The sequence below is a fragment of the Thermomyces dupontii genome, assembly GCF_041956625.1.
Source record: "Thermomyces dupontii strain NRRL 2155 unplaced genomic scaffold VTN31scaffold_11, whole genome shotgun sequence".
NCBI lineage: Eukaryota > Fungi > Ascomycota > Eurotiomycetes > Eurotiales > Trichocomaceae > Thermomyces > Thermomyces dupontii.
The window spans coordinates 404,845-425,111 of NW_027192317.1; the positions used below are offsets into that span (position 1 = coordinate 404,845).

General features: G+C 52.5%; 5 protein-coding genes across 5 annotated transcripts; 3 read left to right on the top strand and 2 right to left on the bottom strand.

Moving 5' to 3' along the window:
• Positions 1-25: 25 nt before the first annotated feature.
• Positions 26-1,528, top strand: VTN31DRAFT_2226 (uncharacterized protein; the record flags this gene model as incomplete). Its single annotated transcript, XM_069402371.1, has 1 exon — positions 26-1,528. One exon carries the CDS (start codon positions 26-28, stop codon positions 1,526-1,528), a length of 1,503 nt encoding a protein of 500 aa, XP_069257322.1.
• A 1,656-nt stretch (positions 1,529-3,184) lies between these two features.
• VTN31DRAFT_2227 (uncharacterized protein) lies at positions 3,185-5,294 on the bottom strand (the record flags this gene model as incomplete). The annotated part of the gene is made up of 5 exons (XM_069402372.1): positions 3,185-3,778; positions 3,834-4,471; positions 4,530-4,626; positions 4,685-4,971; positions 5,039-5,294. The coding sequence occupies 5 exons, from the start codon at positions 5,292-5,294 to the stop codon at positions 3,185-3,187; spliced, it is 1,872 nt and encodes a 623-aa protein (XP_069257323.1).
• Positions 5,295-6,380: 1,086 nt separating this feature from the next.
• VTN31DRAFT_2228 (uncharacterized protein) lies at positions 6,381-8,399 on the top strand (the record flags this gene model as incomplete). Its single annotated transcript, XM_069402373.1, has 9 exons — positions 6,381-6,539; positions 6,614-6,652; positions 6,724-6,845; positions 6,919-7,027; positions 7,106-7,334; positions 7,388-7,550; positions 7,604-7,750; positions 7,821-8,061; positions 8,124-8,399. 9 exons carry the CDS (start codon positions 6,381-6,383, stop codon positions 8,397-8,399), a joined length of 1,485 nt encoding a protein of 494 aa, XP_069257324.1.
• A 6,373-nt stretch (positions 8,400-14,772) lies between these two features.
• On the top strand, positions 14,773-15,838 carry VTN31DRAFT_2229 (uncharacterized protein; the record flags this gene model as incomplete). The annotated part of the gene is made up of 3 exons (XM_069402374.1): positions 14,773-14,841; positions 14,912-15,619; positions 15,674-15,838. 3 exons carry the CDS (start codon positions 14,773-14,775, stop codon positions 15,836-15,838), a joined length of 942 nt encoding a protein of 313 aa, XP_069257325.1.
• A 2,191-nt stretch (positions 15,839-18,029) lies between these two features.
• Positions 18,030-19,992, bottom strand: VTN31DRAFT_2230 (uncharacterized protein; the record flags this gene model as incomplete). Its single annotated transcript, XM_069402376.1, has 2 exons — positions 18,030-18,041; positions 18,097-19,992. 2 exons carry the CDS (start codon positions 19,990-19,992, stop codon positions 18,030-18,032), a joined length of 1,908 nt encoding a protein of 635 aa, XP_069257326.1.
• Between the last annotated feature and the right edge of the window lie 275 nt (positions 19,993-20,267).

Sequence of the window (20,267 nt, forward strand, 5' to 3'; positions counted from 1 at the left end):
CCCCCCCCCTTGCCCGCCCGCGGCCATGGCCTCGCTGGCGAAATCCCGGTGTCGCTGGGCAATCGCCTTCGTCTTGGCGGCCTGCTTGATCCTCATCGCCTCCCCGTACGGACGCCGGGTGGAAATCGGATCGTCGTTTCCCGCGCAGAGTGTCCTGGGCCCCACGCCGCCGGAAAAGGTCGAATGTCATGTCGATACAAACATCCTGCACACCTACAACCTGCAGGAGCCGGTCCACTACGTGCGCCGGGAGATCCAGGCTAAATGGACCATGGACGACTTGCCCATGTCGATGGACGTGGACATGGCACTGCTGAATGTGTCCTCGGCCGAGTCGAGCAGCGATTTCAACGAAACCGACGTCGGGTGGAATGTGACCTGCGCGCCCCCGATCCAGCTGAGGGTGCCGCGACCACCGCCAAAAGTGGATGCGTCGCACCTCGACTTCGCCATCTCGACGACGGGCGTGCGGCTCCTGGAAGCCATGAACGCCTTTGGCCACTGGCTGGGGCATTCCAACGCGCGTATGCTGGCGGTCATCAAGCCTGGCGCGGACCTACTGGCGATCGAACGAAAAGCGAACTCTCTGGGCATCAACCTGGTCATCATCGAGTCGGACAAGGACTACGAAACGCGATACTGGTCGCTGGTCAAGGTGCTCGCGGACAATGCGCGGCCGGAGACCAAGTGGTCTGTCGTCATGGATGACGACACCTTTTTCCCGTCCATGACGGGACTAGTAGACATGCTGGCACAGTACGACGAGACGCAACCGTACTACATCGGGGCGCTCTCGGAGAACGCCAAGCAGATCGGGATCTTTGGAGTCTTCGCCTTCGGCGGCGCGGGTATCTTCATCTCGCGGCCACTGTTGACCGAACTGGGCGAGGTCTGGGATGGGTGCCAGGAACACACCGAACACGGTGATGGGAAGATTGCCTGGTGCATCTACCAGCTCACCGATACGAAGCTGACGATCGATCCGGGGCTCTACCAGATGGACCTCCCGGGAGACGCGTCGGGGTTTTTCGAAGCAGGACGGAAGCTGCCCATTTCGTTACATCACTGGCGGTCTTGGTTCTGGGCAGACATGGCCAAAATCTCGTCCGTCTCCCGCGCCTGTGGCACGTCCTGCATCCTGCGGCAATGGCGGTTCGCCGACGATTGGATCTTGACAAACGGATACTCGGTCATTCAGTACAGTGACCAGTACAACGAAGAAATTGCCAAGTCCAAAGGCAAAGGGCCTCGGCCGATGGAAAAGACTTGGGACGACATGAACGGATCCAACGACCAGTCCTTCTACTTCCGCCTTGCGCCCCTCCGTCCAAAGGACCCTGGCAAAGTTTCTTATAAACTCGAAGATACCATCGTCGAGGACGACGGCTCCGTGCGACAGATCTACGTCCTCCGAGCTCCCAGAGACGAGAACGGGCAAAAACAGGCGACGGAGCAAGAGGCGGTCACTTTGCAGAATGACCGTCAGGGTGACCGAGTCATTGAGCTGATTTGGCGGCCAGTGCAATAGTATCGTCGAACGCATTCCTCTTTCATCTTGCTGCGTATGATGTGTTTCTCGCTTGGTGTTGGTGTCGCTTTTTGGTCATGCACACGGTTCGGGCGGTTAGGGTTTCGGCGTTGAGGCTTGGACTATTTTATCTCGACATCAATAGAGAAGTGTTGTTTTTTATCATCAGCCATCACAATCATGCCCGGTCTGGAAATCCTGGCATCGTATTGTTTACTGTACTATAGGAGTAAAAGTGCATGGAGAAGTGGGATTTGAATCAGTTGTGGTCTATTTATGTTGTAGTCTGTTCTCACAACTCCCCCATCCATGAGTCATCTATCACAGTCATACACTTGCTCGAGTATGACTGTACTCAGTAATCGACCCGCAACCTCGTCATGCGATTGAATTCGATGAAAGAGACCATTGAAAGCCTTGCCCAGAGCTTGACCAGCGGTGGAGTTTGTGACCACAAACATAGATGGATCCTTGACAAATGCTTATTTTCCGGGCACGATTGGAGCTCAAACCAGAGAATCGGCGATGATTCAACCATGATCACCTTGTCCTTTGCGAAAGACTTCCACCTGTTTGGGGGGCAGGGGGGGAACAAGGAAACTCTCCTCCGCTTTTCTGCAACGTCTGCATGTCCCCCGCGTTCAGATATCTGCCAGCGTTACTAGTACTGTTAGACGCCGACGAGAAGATTGAATGTCATGTCCTCGTACTTATAATAGCAGTATTAACGATCAGACGCGAGGATACTATCCCAGGATTCAGTGGCTGCTGCTTCATCAGCGGCAAAAACCCCGACTCTCTCCAGTCTCAAGATCCAACATTCCGACTGTATTGTGTTGTCGTCCTCTCTGCGATAGTATACCTAGTCTCCGCGAATTGAGCGCAGCTCTGGGCAATATAACTAACTAGTAGGTAGTATAGTTCCGGCTGTTTTGACCATGGGAGAAAAAAATCTTCTCAATGGGCCTGCCATACTTCAACTTCGTGTTGCCATCTAGAATGAGCCATCGCATCAGCTATATTCGTGTCCCCCCTTCCATGTTCAGGAACGGAAGAGTTCAACGCAAAGCAGACATGGTGATTGTATCGGGCGAGAAAACAGAGCGCCATCCTCTCGAGACCTATTCTCGCGTCTTCCATCAATAAAACAACTCCAAATTATCGAGCAAAGTACAAAGGCAGAATGCATCCTCTTTGACTTTGAACCAATGTCTTCCGGATCGACATCGACATACTCCGCGATCTGAAGTAAAGTAGAACCTCGAGGGGCAAAGAGCCGATGGTACTATCCATACTCCGGCCTGAGCCTCTTGTGAAAAGTCAGTGGTACCTACTATATTACAAGGTGGTTAGGTTTGGAATGTTCCATGTAGTTAACGAATGCGTAACTGATCAGTTGTCAAGATCAACAGTCTACTACTGAAACTCATCCATTGGCCCAAAACAAGTTCCGAGAGCACAACTTGAAATACAGTAGACAATTAGAGACAATTCACCTGCCGACGCGTTGGCTATCGGCATACCAACGAAGTACTCCCTCCTAAGGTTAAGTAGCCTACTAAAAAGATGCTTCTGCACTATTATCAAGTCACGCTTTCATTCCCCTGATCACGAACAGGCACAGGCTGAGTGGGAAGTGGAAAGAAGAAGCCCAATTCATCGCCACCAAGTATGCACTGTAGCCGTGGTGACACCGCAGTTCGTCGGCACGGTGTACAGTCGATTCGGATCGCTCTCCCAGACAACGTCGGAGGAGCCGTCATCCTTTCGAATGAACTTGTATTCGAAAGAGGTTCCTGCTTGGAGGGGGATGGATAGCGTCCAGACTGGGTTCCCGCTGGCCCAGCTCTTTGCGCTCATCAAGAGGGCTTTGGCCGGATCCCACGATCCGAGCTCCGGAATGGAGCCCACGAGATAGATATTTTGGCCAAACGTGGTGGTGACAAGCGCGTTGAAGGTGACGGTTACTTCCGACGGCGGCGTGCATGTCGGCCGCTCCGGTGGCTCCGAGGTCGTTGGCCAGGCGGTGTTTGTGGGCGTGACGTACGTCCCGGTTGCCGAGGTTGGTGTGCATCTGTCGGGGAGGCTGATCCCGTTAGAGTTCCATGATGAGGGCACGATTGACTCCCGCCGCGCAGCGGCCGTGAGCAGCGCCGCGTAGGACCATGTCAGAGAAGATGCCGATAGCGGAATGCCCGTCTCCCGATGGTACTGTTCGGCAAGTAGGTTATCCGGCGGAGTGTATTTCTCCTGTGCAATGTCAATGGAAGACCGAGGCAGTTGGTTCTCAGAGTTGCGGACTTACGATTACGCTTAGGAATCCGTCCGCATAGGCCCGGACCGCAGATATGATTTCTTGAAACGTTGAAGAGTCCGACGCGTATCTGCCCTCGGCGGCCGACGGATAAATGGCCTTGAAAAAGTCCAGACTGACAGCAGTGATGTCGATGTACCCTACACGGCTCCACTGGTAGATGGCGTCGTACAACTGCTCCGCCGCCGCAGCCGTTGTCAGGTACCATGGGTGTCCACCCTGATAGACATCCTCGGGATATCGACCGACCGCAACAGCCGATCCGGATGGGATGCCGGCGTTGATGGGATAGATACTGCGAAAACTATCCACGACCTGCTTGTGATTTGCAAGAGCCCGCGCCGAGCACGGCTGGAAGGTCGCGTCATCACAGTCGGCGTTCGGATCAAACAAACCAATGACGCCGAGGATTGTGCTGACGTCTTTTCCCGAACGGCCGCCACCGGTGTTGGCTAAGATGTGTGAGCCGGTCCAATACGACTGCAGGAAGCAAAGGATCTGCGGTGCCTGAGACCCGCAGTTGTCGCATGCATGGCCCAGTCTGCTAGCCAGGGCCCTGCCTTGGACCAAAGCACGGTATTGGACAGCCGTTGTGAAAAACGATGAGCTATGGACTTCCTCCCAGATGTCTTCCGGCCATTAGCTACTGAGGTTTCCAACCACCTACATGCCTAGAGAGGTACCTACCAAACGTTGTCTCGTTCCAGTACTGCGAAACATACGACAAGTCATTGCGAATAATCGGCCAAACGATTTCATCCGCAGTTGATTCCTGGCCGTTATCCTGAAAACTTGATTGAGCACATTCATTCATTCATTTCTTCCATGACCCTCTGACTTACAATCAAGTAATTGGCAAATGTAATCATGGCAATGGCGCGGAGAGGCGGGCCGTCCCGCTGTGGTCGGCCCCATGGCCCAGAAAAAGCGGTCTCGTCGACATGGAACTTGGGCTCTCCCAGACCGCCACCCGTCGCGAGAGATCCGGAGGGATTCTCCACCGTTTGCAGCCGCGCCTGGGAGCTGATGTAGTCCTGGATGAGGAACTGAAGACTGGCATTTCCCGCAACCAGCTCATCCACCAGAAACTGGGCAGTGAGAGCAGCGTCGCGCACCCATGTGTAAAAGTCTATGGAGCATTGATATCAGAGGCCTGCAGCGGAAAATGAGATTCTCCAGGACGGGGCATCACCTACAGTCCGGGTCTTGTTTACTGGGACTCGCAATGACCACCCCCGGGTTGACCCCCTCCGAGTACGCTCCGCTGGCCCCGATATTGTTCAGGATGCCTTGGAACGCAATTGGATTCTCGGTGGCGAGAAAGTCGTCGAGCGAGCGCGTTGCGAGTGGGACGGTGGTTTCAGGACTCGCTCCGGCTTCTCCGCCTTGGACGATCAAGGCGGCGAGGGCGAGTCCAAGTGCTGCGCACAAAGTCGACTTGAACAACGTCATGATGTTTATGATGAATCAATTAAACAAACTTCGCACTGTGAACGCATATGGGAAGATCTGCCAAACGGTCCTTGGGAGGTAGGACAGGCCTGGTCTTTGAATCCCCGACAGAAGCCCACCAAGGCCTCCAGAAGAGCGGAAATTTAGGTCTCGAAACGTCACGTTGCAGGAGCTTCGGAAAATTATGTGATTGCCTTGACGGCCGTTGTAGCCAATGTACGTAGCCCGTCCATCGTTGTAGTTTGATGGGATGGTGACATTGCCGAGGTTCGTCTCCCGCTATTTTTTTTTTTTTTTTTTTTTTTTATGCATGAATGCATGACACTCGGACACCCGCTGGACAGACAGTGAAGTGCCGAACCCCAGATGTACCCCAAAGCACCCATGTCAACAGGTTTTTCCCCAGGGTGGAATAGCTGCGGCCTATTGTCGGAATTATTATGACTTGACGTGCATAGAGAGCATCCAGGGCAGCAATGGCCGGCGGCCGTTTCGTTCCTGATCGGCAAAAGCCCGCTGTCAAAGGGGCTAACGGTCGTGCTAAAACAGTCACAAACCCTGACTACACTATGTAATCCCTGTCCGGACTGCCGGACTGCCGAGTAATGTGCAGTTTAGTTCTCCGGAATAGTACTCAAAGTCGACCATCACGATCCTCCGGAGACGTTCAATTATTGGCGCGACGAGATGCCGTTGCTGTGGAGATCGTTCGCCCATCACAATAACTACTAGTATTTCCTTTGTCCAAACATGTGACAGAGCCAACGGCGTAGAATCATGTACATGTATCTCGCTCATTTGAGAGAATTGCATTGCAACCGCAATCGATCAAACTACTGGCTATGGATTGTCCGATTTTCCGTCGTCGCTTTTGCTGCAGTAATCTCCGTATGACCCTATATACCAGCAGTCGTAGAATATTTAAAGGGCGATCGAATCACATTGTCCCCGATGCTGACTCTGCCGTGTCACAACTGAACGGACGAGGTCATCTGAGTCAATCGCTGACTAGGCTCGTTGGTAATTCTCGATTTCGGGTTCAGGACGAGTACTTGAGTTGTCTTTGAACACAAGTCCGGTGACAAGATGAAAACTCTCGCGGCAATTGCTGCTCTCCTGTCGCCCACGCTGGTCCGGGCAGCGACCCCGGCTGAGTGGAAAGCTCAGTCGATCTATTTCATGCTGACGGACCGGTTTGCGCGGACCGATAATTCGACCACGGCTCCCTGTGACACCACCGCCGCGGTATGCAACTAACCCTAAGTTTCCGTTCCCCGGACGTCCAAGGGTTTTTTTCTCTAGGCTAACCTTGCATGCAGAAATATTGCGGGGGAACCTGGCAGGGTATCATCAATAACGTAACTCACCCTATGACTCTCTCACCCTCCGCCGATGTCATTCATCGCTGACTTTCTTTCCCCCCCTTTAGCTGGATTACATCCAGGACATGGGCTTCACAGCCATCTGGATTACTCCGGTGACAGCCCAGTGGGACGACGACGTGGATGCTGCAGATGCCACGTCGTATCACGGCTACTGGCAGAAGGACCTGTGCGCAACCTTGCACCATGAATTGCTGCTCATAAAACACTCGTGCTGATGATCAATGGCGTTTTGGGAACAGATACGCTCTGAATTCGAAATATGGTACTGCCGACGACCTGAAGGCTCTGGCTGATGCCCTTCACGCCCGTGGGATGCTTCTCATGGTCGACGTCGTGGCTAATCATTTTGTACGGACCACCTTCTCCATCGTACTCTGAGAACATGCCGGGAAGAATGCGGGACGCTAACAAAGATTCTGCGTTTAGGGCTACGGCGGTTCTCACAGCGAGGTGGATTACTCCATCTTCAATCCTTTCAACAGCGAGGAATACTTCCACCCGTTCTGCCTCATCGAGGACTACAGCAACCAGCGACAAGTCGAAGAATGCTGGCTGGCTGATGTTCCGGCGACACTGCCTGACGTGGACACGACCAAGCCCGAGGTCAGGCAACTCTTCAACGACTGGATCAAGAGTCTGGTGGCGAACTACTCCAGTATGTTTCTCTCGGGCAACGATTTCAGGAACCGCCCTAACTGGAATCAACAGTCGATGGACTGCGCGTCGATACCGTCAAGCATGTGGAGAAAGATTTCTGGCCAGGCTTCAACGAAGCTGCCGGCGTGTATGCTGTCGGCGAGGTGTTTGACGGCAACCCGGCATACACCTGCCCGTACCAGGAAGTGCTGGATGGTGTTTTGAACTATCCGATGTGAGTGTCTCCTTCGATGCCCCATTGATCAGGGCACTGACGCACGAGGGCAGCTACTATCTTGCGCTTGATGCGTTCAAGTCTGTCGGCGGCAACCTCGGCGGCTTGGCCCAGGCCATCAGCACCGTGCAAGAGAGCTGCAAGGATTCCAACCTGCTCGGCAATTTCCTCGAGAATCACGACATTCCTCGCTTTGCCTCGTACGGACCCTCTTTGATGTTCCTCCCGACGTCCTTTAAAAATCGGGAATTGACTGACAGAAACAACCAGGTTCACGGATGACCTTGCTCTCGCGAAGAATGGCCTCGCTTTTATCATGCTCTCGGACGGCATTCCGATCATCTACGCGGGCCAGGAGCAGCACTACGCCGGTGACCATGATCCGACGAATCGTGAGGCAGTTTGGCTCTCTGGCTACAACACCGAGGCGGAGCTGTACCAATTCATCAAGAAGGCCAATGGCATCCGCAACTTGGCTATCAGCCAAGATGAGGAATACACCTCCTTCAAGGTGAGTACAGTACGACTTTGAAAAGAAATGAGTTACAAGATCCGGCTGACACAACAAAAAAGACCCAGGTGATCTACCAGGACGATTCGACCCTTGCCATCCGTAAGGGTGGCATCGTCACCGTTCTGAGCAACGAAGGCTCCTCCGGCGGAGACCGCACCGTGTCCGTCACGGGGACCGGGTTCGAGGCAGGCACGGAATTGACAGATGTCATCTCCTGCAAGACCGTGACTGCGGGGGACAACGGAAGTGTCGAGGTGCCCTTGTCTGGTGGATTGCCAAGCGTGCTCTATCCGAGCTCCCAGTTGGCCGAGAGCGGTCTGTGTGCGTCCGCGTAGGCGTGATGGCGGTGGTTTTTTTCTCAACGACAGACTTTTGAGCTCAGGGGTCTCAAGAGCCAAGGATCTCAAAATCGGGAACTTTTTTTGAGAGATTCTCCGAGTGTCGTGTACAAGCATATTCTGAGTGGAGTGGCGAATTAGTCGCTTGTAACTAAGGTTAAGTTAATCCATAGTGGAGTGATTTTCACGTTGTCCACGTGGTTTCTTGACAGTTCGTGTTAGCCTTGTTGGGTACGAAGATCCCAAAGTAAAAAACACACGCTATCGAGTCATTAATCCATCCTCATCGGGCCTGTGCTGTACATCCTCGTACATAGTATTTGTTGAATCTCTCTCCGTTAACCCGTAGGACCCATTGTTTTGTACCTGAAACCATGACATGCTATTGCTGGTTGCTCGTAGGGGCGCTCGCCATAAGTAGTTACTACGAGTCCGAGTACTAGGCCAGCTATGCGAACAAAGTTCGCTGCGAGTGCTCGGAGCATGAGACTACTATTAACTGTTGCTCCGCCAGATTAGCGGCAGCGGCGGCCACAGGTACCAATCAAGGAAGCCTATGTATACTATTGAATTGGCTACTAACAGGGATCCGCGCTGATGTGGAAAGCTACTTAATTAAACAATTCGTACCTTGCAATTAATACTATTAACTATAACTACTCCGCATTTTCCACGTAATCACACGAAGTTAAGTAACTTAACTACGAGTACCAAGTAGTCATAGTAAAATCGCGAGCAAGCAGTTTGATCGCACACCTTTGATCGAAGGTTAGGTATGGCACATCTGCCTGTGTGTTCTCGTCGATGATCCTCTTGTGGCTTACAGTCAATGCAACATACACCCAGATTGCTGCAGGTTCACAGGAAACTGGAGAGGTCCCTCCGGAGTACCTCGTCCGGTAGCTCAGTTGTACATCGGAACATATGACCGATGCCCATCAGATGCTGCGTCTGAGTGCTGTCAAAACGAGTCCGATTGACAGAACCTAACTAATAGTTAATAATAATAATAATAATAATAATGTTGGCACTAGAAAATGACAGAGAACTCGCGGGGTAGTACTCCGTCGTACCCGGTATGTAGTGATCAAGGGTAAAACATGCATCAACCCTCTGATTGCTCCGGGTTCGAAACTGAAAGAGAACATGGCATTCCATACTCCATACTCTCCTTTCCTCGTCTTTCCGATGGGAGATTGATGCTAAGCACATTTTTTCTTGGGCAAGGTACGGAGTATGTATGTGACATCTACAAAATACTTCCAGAATGGATCAGCATGAATAACTTATGCCTACATATGTTCATTCACTCCGTACGGAGTACACTACGGAGTATTCAGGAATATTACGCAGCTTCTCCGTGGACGTTCGGTGCGCCATGATTGGTCTTGGAAGCATGGAAATCCTGATCTTAGTTGGTGAGCCACTCCGTTCTCCAGAGGCTCCTCAACAGTAATTCTACGTACTCCGGACAAGGTTGGAGCCAATTATGAGACACATCACACGCCTGCAGATGCAAATACATAGGTTATTGTATGGAGCACGAGTCCTCCAGTCAGAATCGAAAATAGCAACTTGAGCTTTGAATTCTAACGAAGCGGCTTGTGGCCATGCTGAGGTTGAAAAAGTCTAGTTAACTTAGCGAGAGGCAGTTCAAAAATAAGTCAGTTCCCGGACCCTGGTACCTCCGGATTCCGGAGGCTAGTTACCCCATCAGGCAGGCATTATGTAATCCTCAATCCTTTCCTCGATTGATCCCAGATCGATCTAGTCTGGGATCTTCCGCATGCGCCATTCAAATTAGGCAGTTCATCCTTGCATAGTGTCCGCTTGGGGAATGCCGATTGGGCAAGAGCACTCCACTTTCCCGATGATTTGGACTCTGGTGGAGTCCTAAACCGACGGGAACAGTTCAGGAAGGATTTGTGGGGACTGTATCCCTTAATCCTTCCTTTTTCGGTCGAAGCTTTTCTTTTCCTTTTCCTCTCCCTTGCCGGGCTCCTGGGAATAGTTACTTATGTAAGATATTATTCGGCCTCTATACAAGAGAGAGAAAGAGGTCCTTGAGATGGAATCCCACACGATGAGGTGAGAAGAATGGTCTAACCCCTTGGTAGTTGGCAGCTGACAGAATCGACTGCCATTCCTCAATTGCCACAGAGGCTCCAGCCACTTTCCAGGAGTGGAGCCGCATCTGTCAATTTTTGGCATGGATCCTGAACTGGGCGATGCTGTCTGGCTCATGACAGGTTGGGCCTGGGAAAATTTCCTGCCTTAGGCTCAACCGGTCTCTCATCCGTCCACTTGGGCCGGAGGTGCAATCGTACGAGTACCGTTAGTTATGTAGTTCAGTCCTCCGTACAGGAAAGCTAACCTAACCTACATAGCTCGCACAGAGCTGGGAGCGGGAGCCCGCAACAAACAATTGGGCCAAACGAGTGAACCATGATCCCCACTGACAGGTTGTTGCTAGGCTGCTAGCCTCTCCTCCTCCTACTCCGTACATTGATCGTGACGCAGGCGTCTGCCAGGGTTAACCTAACCTAACCTAGGTTATCCAATTCTTGGATCTCAACAGTCTTCAAGTAACTTTCTCACAGATCGAAACCAAGGCCATTGGCATTCGAGGATTCCATCAGCACCGCCACTCTGACCCATCAGGGCTTGTGGCGGTTCGCCAGGGCTTGGTATCTGCAAGTCGCTGTGGAATGCATTCAATCATCGTCATTCTGCGGATGGCGAAACCAAGTCTGTCCGTATGTAGCCAGTTGGCACTTGATCGGCTTTTTTCCCTTGTGGAACGGACGTCTGAACCGAAGAGCCTGTGTTTGGTGATTTGGCCCCGGGGGACTTCGGGGAGAATCGTCAATGTGAGAGAGTTGTAACCTAACCTAGGCTGGAGAATGAGCCCCATCCTACGAGTACTTAGTGGGCCATTCGCAGTTATTGTGTGCCGATCGATTCGTTAGGAAACAGCAGAATTGCCCCTAGATCAACGTTCAACGATGTTTCTCGACTGCCGCTGTCAATCTGTCACGGCCGTTGATAGGCCTCCGGGGGGGCAAATCATCGTTCAGTACGGAGTAGGTACTCCGTAGACGGAGCACAGTGCTTGAAGAAATCATGACCGTGAGTCATGCAGCCCGGCCATTCTCGAAGTTGCGGTTGCCGCCAGGAGACGATCCTCAAATCGAAACGTGGATCTTACCTACCCGGTGGATGGGAAGGAATCTCGTTGCGAATTGATGAGGCCAGCACGGAGTACTCGTAAGTTAATCGTCGGTCACGAGCACCCCCATTAACGGAATGACAGGAATGGGGGATCGGAAACGGCTGTCGGCAGTATTTACGGAGTATAGGGGGTGTCATCAATTGACCTATGAGACAGAGCAGGCCATAGCCTACAGATTTTCAGGGCGACGTACAGGCACATGCAAGATCCCCCAAACAACAACGTGACGAGTGCGGCCAAGCGTTTTCCATGCATGGGATCTCCCTCTCCTGATCGACGGCCGACGAGTTTAAAAGCAAAGTACGAAGTATACTCTGTACTGCCCATGCACGGTAATTACAGATCGGTGGGTACAATACCAGAATGTAATGGAGTTCATGATCACAGTGATTGGTGCCAAATGGATCGATGATTCAGATCAACCTTGATCGGACGGGGGACTGTTCTGTACCCGTGTTGCTGCAGCTCCCCAGGCGACAAGTTTGTACCTAGGGAGGTAGCTAAGGTAGGTAGGTAGGTTAGATACTACTCTGTACTCGTACGAGAGTACTCGTCACTGCGGAGTACGGAGTCCGAGTAGCTATTCGTTGCTCGTAGTCAGAATCCTGGTGGCGATTCGCTGAACCTACAAGGCTAGAGCCCGCCTGTGTCGTTGTGGCGATCTTGTAGTAGTTATGTTTGCAAACCCAGGGCATGATCGACTTTTTCGCCCCTTTTTGGCCACTGAAGGAGGATTTGACTTTTTGCCGCCATCAACTGATCTACGAGGAGGTACGAGTTATTCGGTGAGGCATGAATGCTGTTGTGGGACGAATGGCGCGCCATCCCCGCAATTCAGCGATCCTCTTCATCCATCCAATTCCCTTTCTCAGCAAAGACCGCGCAATCTTTCCCGAGAGCCTGTCCCAGCACTCCCTGGTCATCCCAGGGTGGAGTCCACTGCGTCATCCAAACTAACGGGAATCACACCCTGAAGTTCTGAACTCCTCCAAGCTATGCGTGTCATTGATTTTCGCCGCTCAAACTCTTCCTGTTGCGTCCGAGTCGAACCGGAAGGGGAAGCTAGGGAACGGTCTAGGGCCCCGCTAGGTCCAGCCGTCAGATTGGTTTTTTTTTTTTTTTTTTAATGTCAGGATGGAGCGAACTGTCGGTCCCGGGACGAGTCGGAAGGCACAGCCCAGGTTATGGAGCACATTAACCTACTCGTACGGATTCATTGTAGGGAGCTTCCATGCTATCGATGATCCAACAAAGTGCGAGGAACGATTCCATCCTTGCTGGGGCCGGTCCAAGACTCCAAGGCCGGGATCCAACCACGGCAAAGAAACGCCTCAAATTTTCAGCGTTGCTTGGCAATCCAGGTCCGCAGAGATCCTGATGGAGCAATACTCATCGCATTCTGAACCCATCACGGACGTGCGGTGGCACGGAGGAACCCGTGTTTCCCGGGGAAGAGCCTCCGTGCCACCAGCATTGCCCCGGGGGCTGACAGGCGGACACTCTGGCTGACACCTCACAGCCCGGTGGACCGACAGGACCGACACGGTCCGCCACGGGCCATGAAGGGAAAAAAAAAAAAAAAAAGAAGATAAGTTAACCATCAACAGTTTTGTCACCCTTGGACGTGTAATTTCGTAATACGCTTGTAATATACAAGAACACCTATCCATTTAGGGAAAGTACACAATATTCGTACTTGCTCCAGGTACCAGGTACCTTGACAACATAAATATTACTGCAAGTAGACATTTAGCAACGAATCAAGATCATCAGTAAACAAAACAGCAAGTTCACTACTAAGCATGAAGGTTACTTTTCATGGTTTTAATAGGGTAACCTAACCCACAAGCAGAAATCCGTGTCACGTAGAGATCGTAGAGGTACCTGGTACGAATGCTTGGACTCAGTACCTTCCTTAATAGGCTAGCTACTTATAATTATATAATATAAATTACGTGCCAAGACATTGGCCGGAAGGGGGTGACAGACCTTTTGATGGAGACCTCGTAGTTACTCCGTAAAAACGGAGTGGGTTACGGAGTCAAGAATGGAAAGGGAGTACTGGACGGAGTTCCTCAACGCATGAACCGTCGTTCATCGGCATCTCTCATCTCTCCAGGTGGCTTGGTGTCGGATCCCTGGAGGGATCCATCTGTCAAGAGAAACCTTAGTCCCTGCATTGGCACAAGTGCCAGAAGGGCTGGGGGGTTCGCTTCGACAAAAGACATGTAAAATGAACTTGAATGCCGTCAGGAAATGGTCGTAAGTCTGGTTCTTCATAAGTTGATACCCACCGCGCTAATTGGAAGGCCGATCGTCACCTCTTGGTCCCTTTGGACATACTCGTACATCTAGGTAGTCATGTACGGGAGAGGCGCGGGCTGGAAGTGAGTTATTCTCGGATCCACCCCCCACTGTGGCCATCGCGGTTGTTTGTCTCTTCTCTTGAGTCTCTCTCTCCTCATGGCTTTTCCAAACCATGTTACAATTGATGGGGCCCAAACTCGGGATTCGCTCCCAGAACCATCAGGCCCGCCCGTGCCCTTCGTGCTCGATCGGCCAGTTCTGCACTACGACTGGCCCGCCGCCAAAATACTTCGGCAAAGCTTGGATGGTCCCTGGGACGGCCTTGCATAACCTTGATTCAGTCGTAGTTTGGCGACCATACTTTTGACCACGACCGACGGACGTCAGCCGGAAAAATGGGCTGATATGGTTTAGACTTTCCAGTCACCGTGCTTTGTCATGACTCGGCGACTATGAGTTTAAACACGCAGATTTCTATAAGGATTGCGGCCCGCGCTTACGTGCCTCTGGTGCTGCGTCTTGATTCCCTCCTTTTTTTCCTCGTATCTTCCCGCGGCTGACAGCGTCCTCTGCTTTTTCCCTTGTGTATTGTTTTTTCCTTTTTCTTTTTTTTTTTTCCTTTCCCCTTGACGCTCCTTTCCTCCCCGGGTCCTGTTGGCGGGGACTCATACTTCACCCCGTTGATCTAGATAATCACCACGTCGGATGAAAATTTCTTGAGCGGTTGGAAAACCAGGGACTGCAAGTTGAGCCAGAGAGTGGGCTGCTTGATCAATCAGGAAACGAATGTCTCAATATCAAGAGGGAGGAGATCAAAGACAACGTCAAAATATGGCTGCTACGGCGTATGCGAGCGGACTTCCTGTCCCACAGACCCAGACACTTCCGTCTTTTCGAGAGGTTGGTCACTACATGCGGGATAGAATCGAAGAGACTGAACAACTAATCAACCACTGATGATTTTGTACAGTTGCTACCACCACATCTGCATGAAGAGATTGATTCCGCGTCGTACTATGCACAGCCGCGGTCCCAACCACATCACCGTCATCCGTTAGACCGCAGTAGCCCAATTGATATCCATGGCAAGCCGCGACCGGTGCCTCCTCCCATTCAACCTCCACAGTTGCCTCCGCTGGCCACAACACCTCCCAGCGGTGGACCACCGCCGTTTCAATCCAGAGGACCCAGCCCGATACTGCCCCCGTTACGCGATCTGCAAACCACACCGGACCGATTCTCAGAACGCCCCATGACTGCCTACGATGATACCATGCCCACGCGGTCGCAGTTCCAGACCCCGCCCGCATATCCCCCCCGGAGCAGCTCAGACCGGGATAGATTCGATTATGGACTGTACAACCGGCCGGCCAGTGGCGGGGCCGGCGGTCCCCCAACGTACAGCCATGGGATCTACGACAACCGACGTTATACGCCCTACTCGAGCTCCTACGCGAGCGAGTCAGAGTATTCGCCGGCGACGCAAAGTGCGCCGGCATCGAGCTTTGGGGTGATGGGGGATTCGTTGGATTCCCGAGGGAAGCGACGGCGGGGGAATCTCCCGAAGCCGGTGACAGACATCTTGCGGGCGTGGTTCCATGAGCATCTGGACCATCCTTATCCCACCGAAGAGGACAAGCAGATGTTCATGTCCCGCACGGGTCTCTCAATCAGCCAGGTAAACCAGGCTTCCTCGACAAATACGTCTAGAAATATTGACGTGAGCATCCAGATCAGCAATTGGTTCATCAACGCGCGACGTCGACAACTCCCTGCACTGCGAAATCAGCTTCGCAACCAAAACGGCGAGACCAACCAAAGGACGTCGACGCCGGGGAGTGATGGGGAGCACAGTCCGACGGCGGCATCCACACCGCCGATGCAGCCACAACGATGATTTTTACAGAATGACTTCTTTTTGACTTGCATGATGGGTGGGATTTTCCTTTTCGTTGTCTCATTGGTCCGTATACACGAAGAGGGACCTTTGTATCATACCCTTTTTGTTCTAATCTTTTTCATGGTGTTCCGGTGACCTGGCCTGTCAGAATTGCTTGAGAGATACCCGAGATTCCAGGAGCTTTGTTTTTGTTTTGAGTTTACTGCCCCTGATGAGTTCTTCTTCAACAGGATCTATCTGGTTTGGGTGCCATGAAGGTTGAGGAGGGTGCATTTGATGCACAGTATCTGCCAAATCGAGATGGCAGAGCGTGTCTTGATTCAGTTCTGAGTTGTTGTCATCTGTCGGTATCGTTGGCCATTGCGCTTGTTTCTTTCGCATACGAGTGGCGTCATGTTGTGTGTACTTGACAAAGATTCATGAATCATGAACTCCTACTTTACTGCAGTGGACATTGAACGAGTGGGTTCACAACCTGATCATCTTACATAGGGCTTCTTCCAAGGTTAGATTCACTAAACCGCTTCCGGCTAAGATCCATTGATTTTCGTTGCCTTTGCCTCGATCCTCCAAAGTTAATCGGGGCGCTAACATGAAGATCAAACATTGGCGTTGGTAGCTTATTCGTCGACACGACGTGAGGCTTGCGGCATATTTTGTTGATTATTTTTTTCTGGTGTGATTCCGTCGGGGTTCCATGAAGTTGTTGACGGCAATTGATCCGAGCTCAATACTACCTAACCTAGCTCCTCCGTACGGATTAGGTATGCATATTACATAGGTAGTTAGGCCATGTAGGGGTTTACCAAAAGGTTGGCGGCTAACATAACAAAGTACTGTACTGTACCTCCGTTGATCCGTTCCCTTCGTGCATTCTCCAGCCGCAGGGGATGATCCCACTGTCGATCAGTGAAGTGATTCTCGATAACGGTTCGATGTAGCTAAGCCATCCTTGTACGTCGTATTATTCGTTCTCTCAGCCATGACACAGGGGGTCCTCGAGTCTATATCTCTAGCAACGTGCTGATCACTCACTCAGTACGGAGTACCTAAGGTACGTAAGCTGCCTCACTTGGGAAGCACTGTACCAACCTTTGGTTAACTAGGCACTTTACGATCAGTTGGACGCCCAACTTGACCTAAGGTACCTAGTTAACCTACTTGGAGCTTACAGGAGGCATGCATCCATTCAGTGAGTGAGTAGTTATAGAAGCGGTTAACTCGGCAAGATCATTCTCGCCATTACCTTTGCTTGGGTCCTTTCTTATCGCCGTGGTGTTCGTCATTGAAGACGGAGTTACATGTCTATACTTACGCCCTCTTCTATATCCAGGCGCTACTTAAGTACATAGCCTACCCCTTTAGGTAACAGCCCTGCTCCGGCTGTTTCCCAGGGCCATTGATCTCACGCACAACCCCGAGTACACGACTTGACGAGTTCTACTGGGCCTACGCAGCTGCTGTCCCATGGCTGTCAACTTCTTGCTTGCTTACTTGCTTGATATTGGAAAACAAGGTTAACTTTGGCCCACAAGCCCACATTGGAGTAGCCGGTGAGACAGCTAGAAGGATTCTAACCAAACTTAATCCGTTGCTTCGATTTGGTTAGCACGTACTGTTGTATCGGTTCGAGCCACTCCGGGGTCCATTACGTGGCACATGGTACGGGGAGTGCTCGTACATATATGAACATTCTTTGAATTACTACTACGGAGTACTGGGGAGCCTAATCCCACAGAATTCAGACTTTCTGTGGACTGGGATTTGGGGGCTGCACCAAGAGGCAAGTTGGCCTCTTTCTCTTCAAGCAGGTCAAGGTCTTTGGCGAGAGTAACCATCGGTTTGTTCGGATGGATTCAGGCGCAATGAAACAAGGGATGGTGAACTCTAAAAAATGAGTTACATACCTTCGGAAGTATCCGGATGGACCAGCTGACCATGTCAGGTATATAACACAAGTCTCCTGATAGTTTTGAAATGTAAATAACCTAAAGACAGTGATGCTAAAGCTATATGGATATAACTACATTCTATCGGGATGTCCCTCACAATACCCTACAGAATCAAACCCATCCCTACTTATAGGTTATCAGACAAAAAGGAAACACGCCATACTATGCCATTGTACAAGAATCATCCATGATTTGGTGGAATGGGTAACTAATTGAGGAAATGGAATTTCAATCGATCACCACGTCTCCTGCTCAAGTTAGCATGTGTAAAGAAAAGGCAAGTAGTAGGCACGATTGACTTACCGCGATGTACTGTCCAGCTTTCTTCTTCCGATCCCAGAACTCGATGGCCTCCTCGCGGTTGAGGTTGCCCTTGGCCATGGCCACGTCGACGAGCGCCTGTTCGACACCCTCGCCCATGCCCTTGCTGCTGCCGCACACGAAGATGCGTCCGTCCAGCGCGTTGATGACGAACCATACCAGATCTGCCTGCCGACGGACCTCCTCCTGCACGTACCGGCTCTCGCCCCGCCGGCTCTGCACCACCTTCTTCACTTTATCCTCGTGCACGCCCCATTCGCCGCTGTACAGCTCGTCCAGCAGCGAGTCGCGGATGCCCTGTAGCACCCACACCTTGTTCGCGCAGTTGGCGGACCGCAGCCGTCGTTGTACGAATCCGCGGAACGGCGCGATCCCAACACCCGCGCCGATCAGGAGCATCGGACCGTCCGACGCGTACTCGCGCGCCAGCGGGTTCGCCATCAGCCCGCGGAACATCGGCACGTGCAGGTCCAGCGAACGCGGGTTCGTGCCTTTCTGTTCGGCCTCAATCACCTTGAGCGCCAGACGCTCCAGGAAGCCCGAGCCAGCCCCTTTCCGAATCGGCCGCTTCCAGTCCTTCGTTTCGTGGACCGTCACCGCGATTTCAATCACTCGACGGCACTCCTCTCCGAGTTTCGTGCACGAGATGGTGGGGTCCTGGGACAGGGAGTAGAACCGCGGCATCAGCGGTCCCAGCACCGACAGAAGATGGTCAAGGGGCGGCTGGCTCGACGGGAACGCGTGCAAGAGCTGTTCGATCGTAATGTGGGAGCCGGTCCGCAGGTCGCAGAACGCACCCTGTCCCTGCGCGGCGCAAAGGTACATGAGGATCTTCTTTTCGTTGGGTTCCGATGCATACTCCGCCAGCACCCGCAGGAGCTGCTTCGTCGGAGGATAGCTCTGGAGATCCGAGCACCATTGAAGCAACTTTCTCCGCGTGCACACCAGTTGCCGCGGCTTCTCTTCGCCCCAGATGGTCGGCCAGCGGCCTCCGGTAGTGTTCACCATCACTTTCTTGTCGCGGACGTGCCTGGGAACTCCGAGGCGATCAAACACGCTGTCGACGATTTCATCGTCGTTGGCTGGACACACGCCGATCGCTCCACCAACGACAAAATCCACGTTCCCACCTTCGACCGGGTAGTCTGTCACATCGATGTCAAAGTGGTACGTCCGCTTCTCCGCACCGGGCTTGGTGAGCTCGCGCGCGTGGTGCAGCGGCGCACGGAAAACTTCATATGGCGCATGCGGCTGGAGGAACTTGGGCGGATGGTCTGCAGGGCCCAGGTCCGTGCCCAACTGGTCCGGGGGGACCGGGCAGAACGACACCGTCTTCTCCGGCAAATCGACGATGTTTGTCAATTCGGTGTCCAGGGACAACCCTTGGATCTTCAGGTTCAAGCTCTTGAAGGCGTCATTTTCCGGCAGCTTGACCGGGTCTTTGACAGCACTAGCTGGGGGCAGAGGCTGGGACAGACAACACCCGCCTCCGCAGCAGACCTTTTGCACCAATTCCGTGCCCCCCTTTTCGCCGAGAATGCGTTGGACATCCTCTGCACTCTCTGACAAAAGGATGGTCGATGCCCGGCGCTGCCTGCCCGGCGGGTTTGACTTGGTCGGGAGCTCGTCCACGGTGTCGGCAGACTGTTCCGTGATTGGCGTCGACGGAGTTTCCGACTCGCTTTCTGAGGGGTCTGCAATGGACTGCGTTGAACGCGACGAGGCAGAGTCCAGACTACCACTTGTCATTTGTCGCGCGTCGGCATTCAGGTGTGGCCGTGGGAAACTTCCGTGGGGCTCCTCTTGGGTGGCGTTGTTGGGAGGTGATGTGCTTGAGGCGGGAATCGAGATATGAGGTCGATCTGGCGAAGTTGCCATGCTTCTGGAAGGGTAAATTGAGTCCACAGAGGCGTGAACTGTGGCCGAAAGAAGCCGGTTAGCAATGTTCTCGGGACCGGGATGTGAAATTGATACAGAGTTCCGATATCGCCACCGCAGACGTGCCCTTGCGGGGAACCTCAGATCCACGCAGAGGTTGTGCCACGGAGCAATTAAGTGCAATTGAGGGACGGAATTCAGCCAGACATACCCAGCGCACTGAGTGCTATTGAACTTGACCCCGAATACCGGACGAGAAATGTCGATCGAGCAAT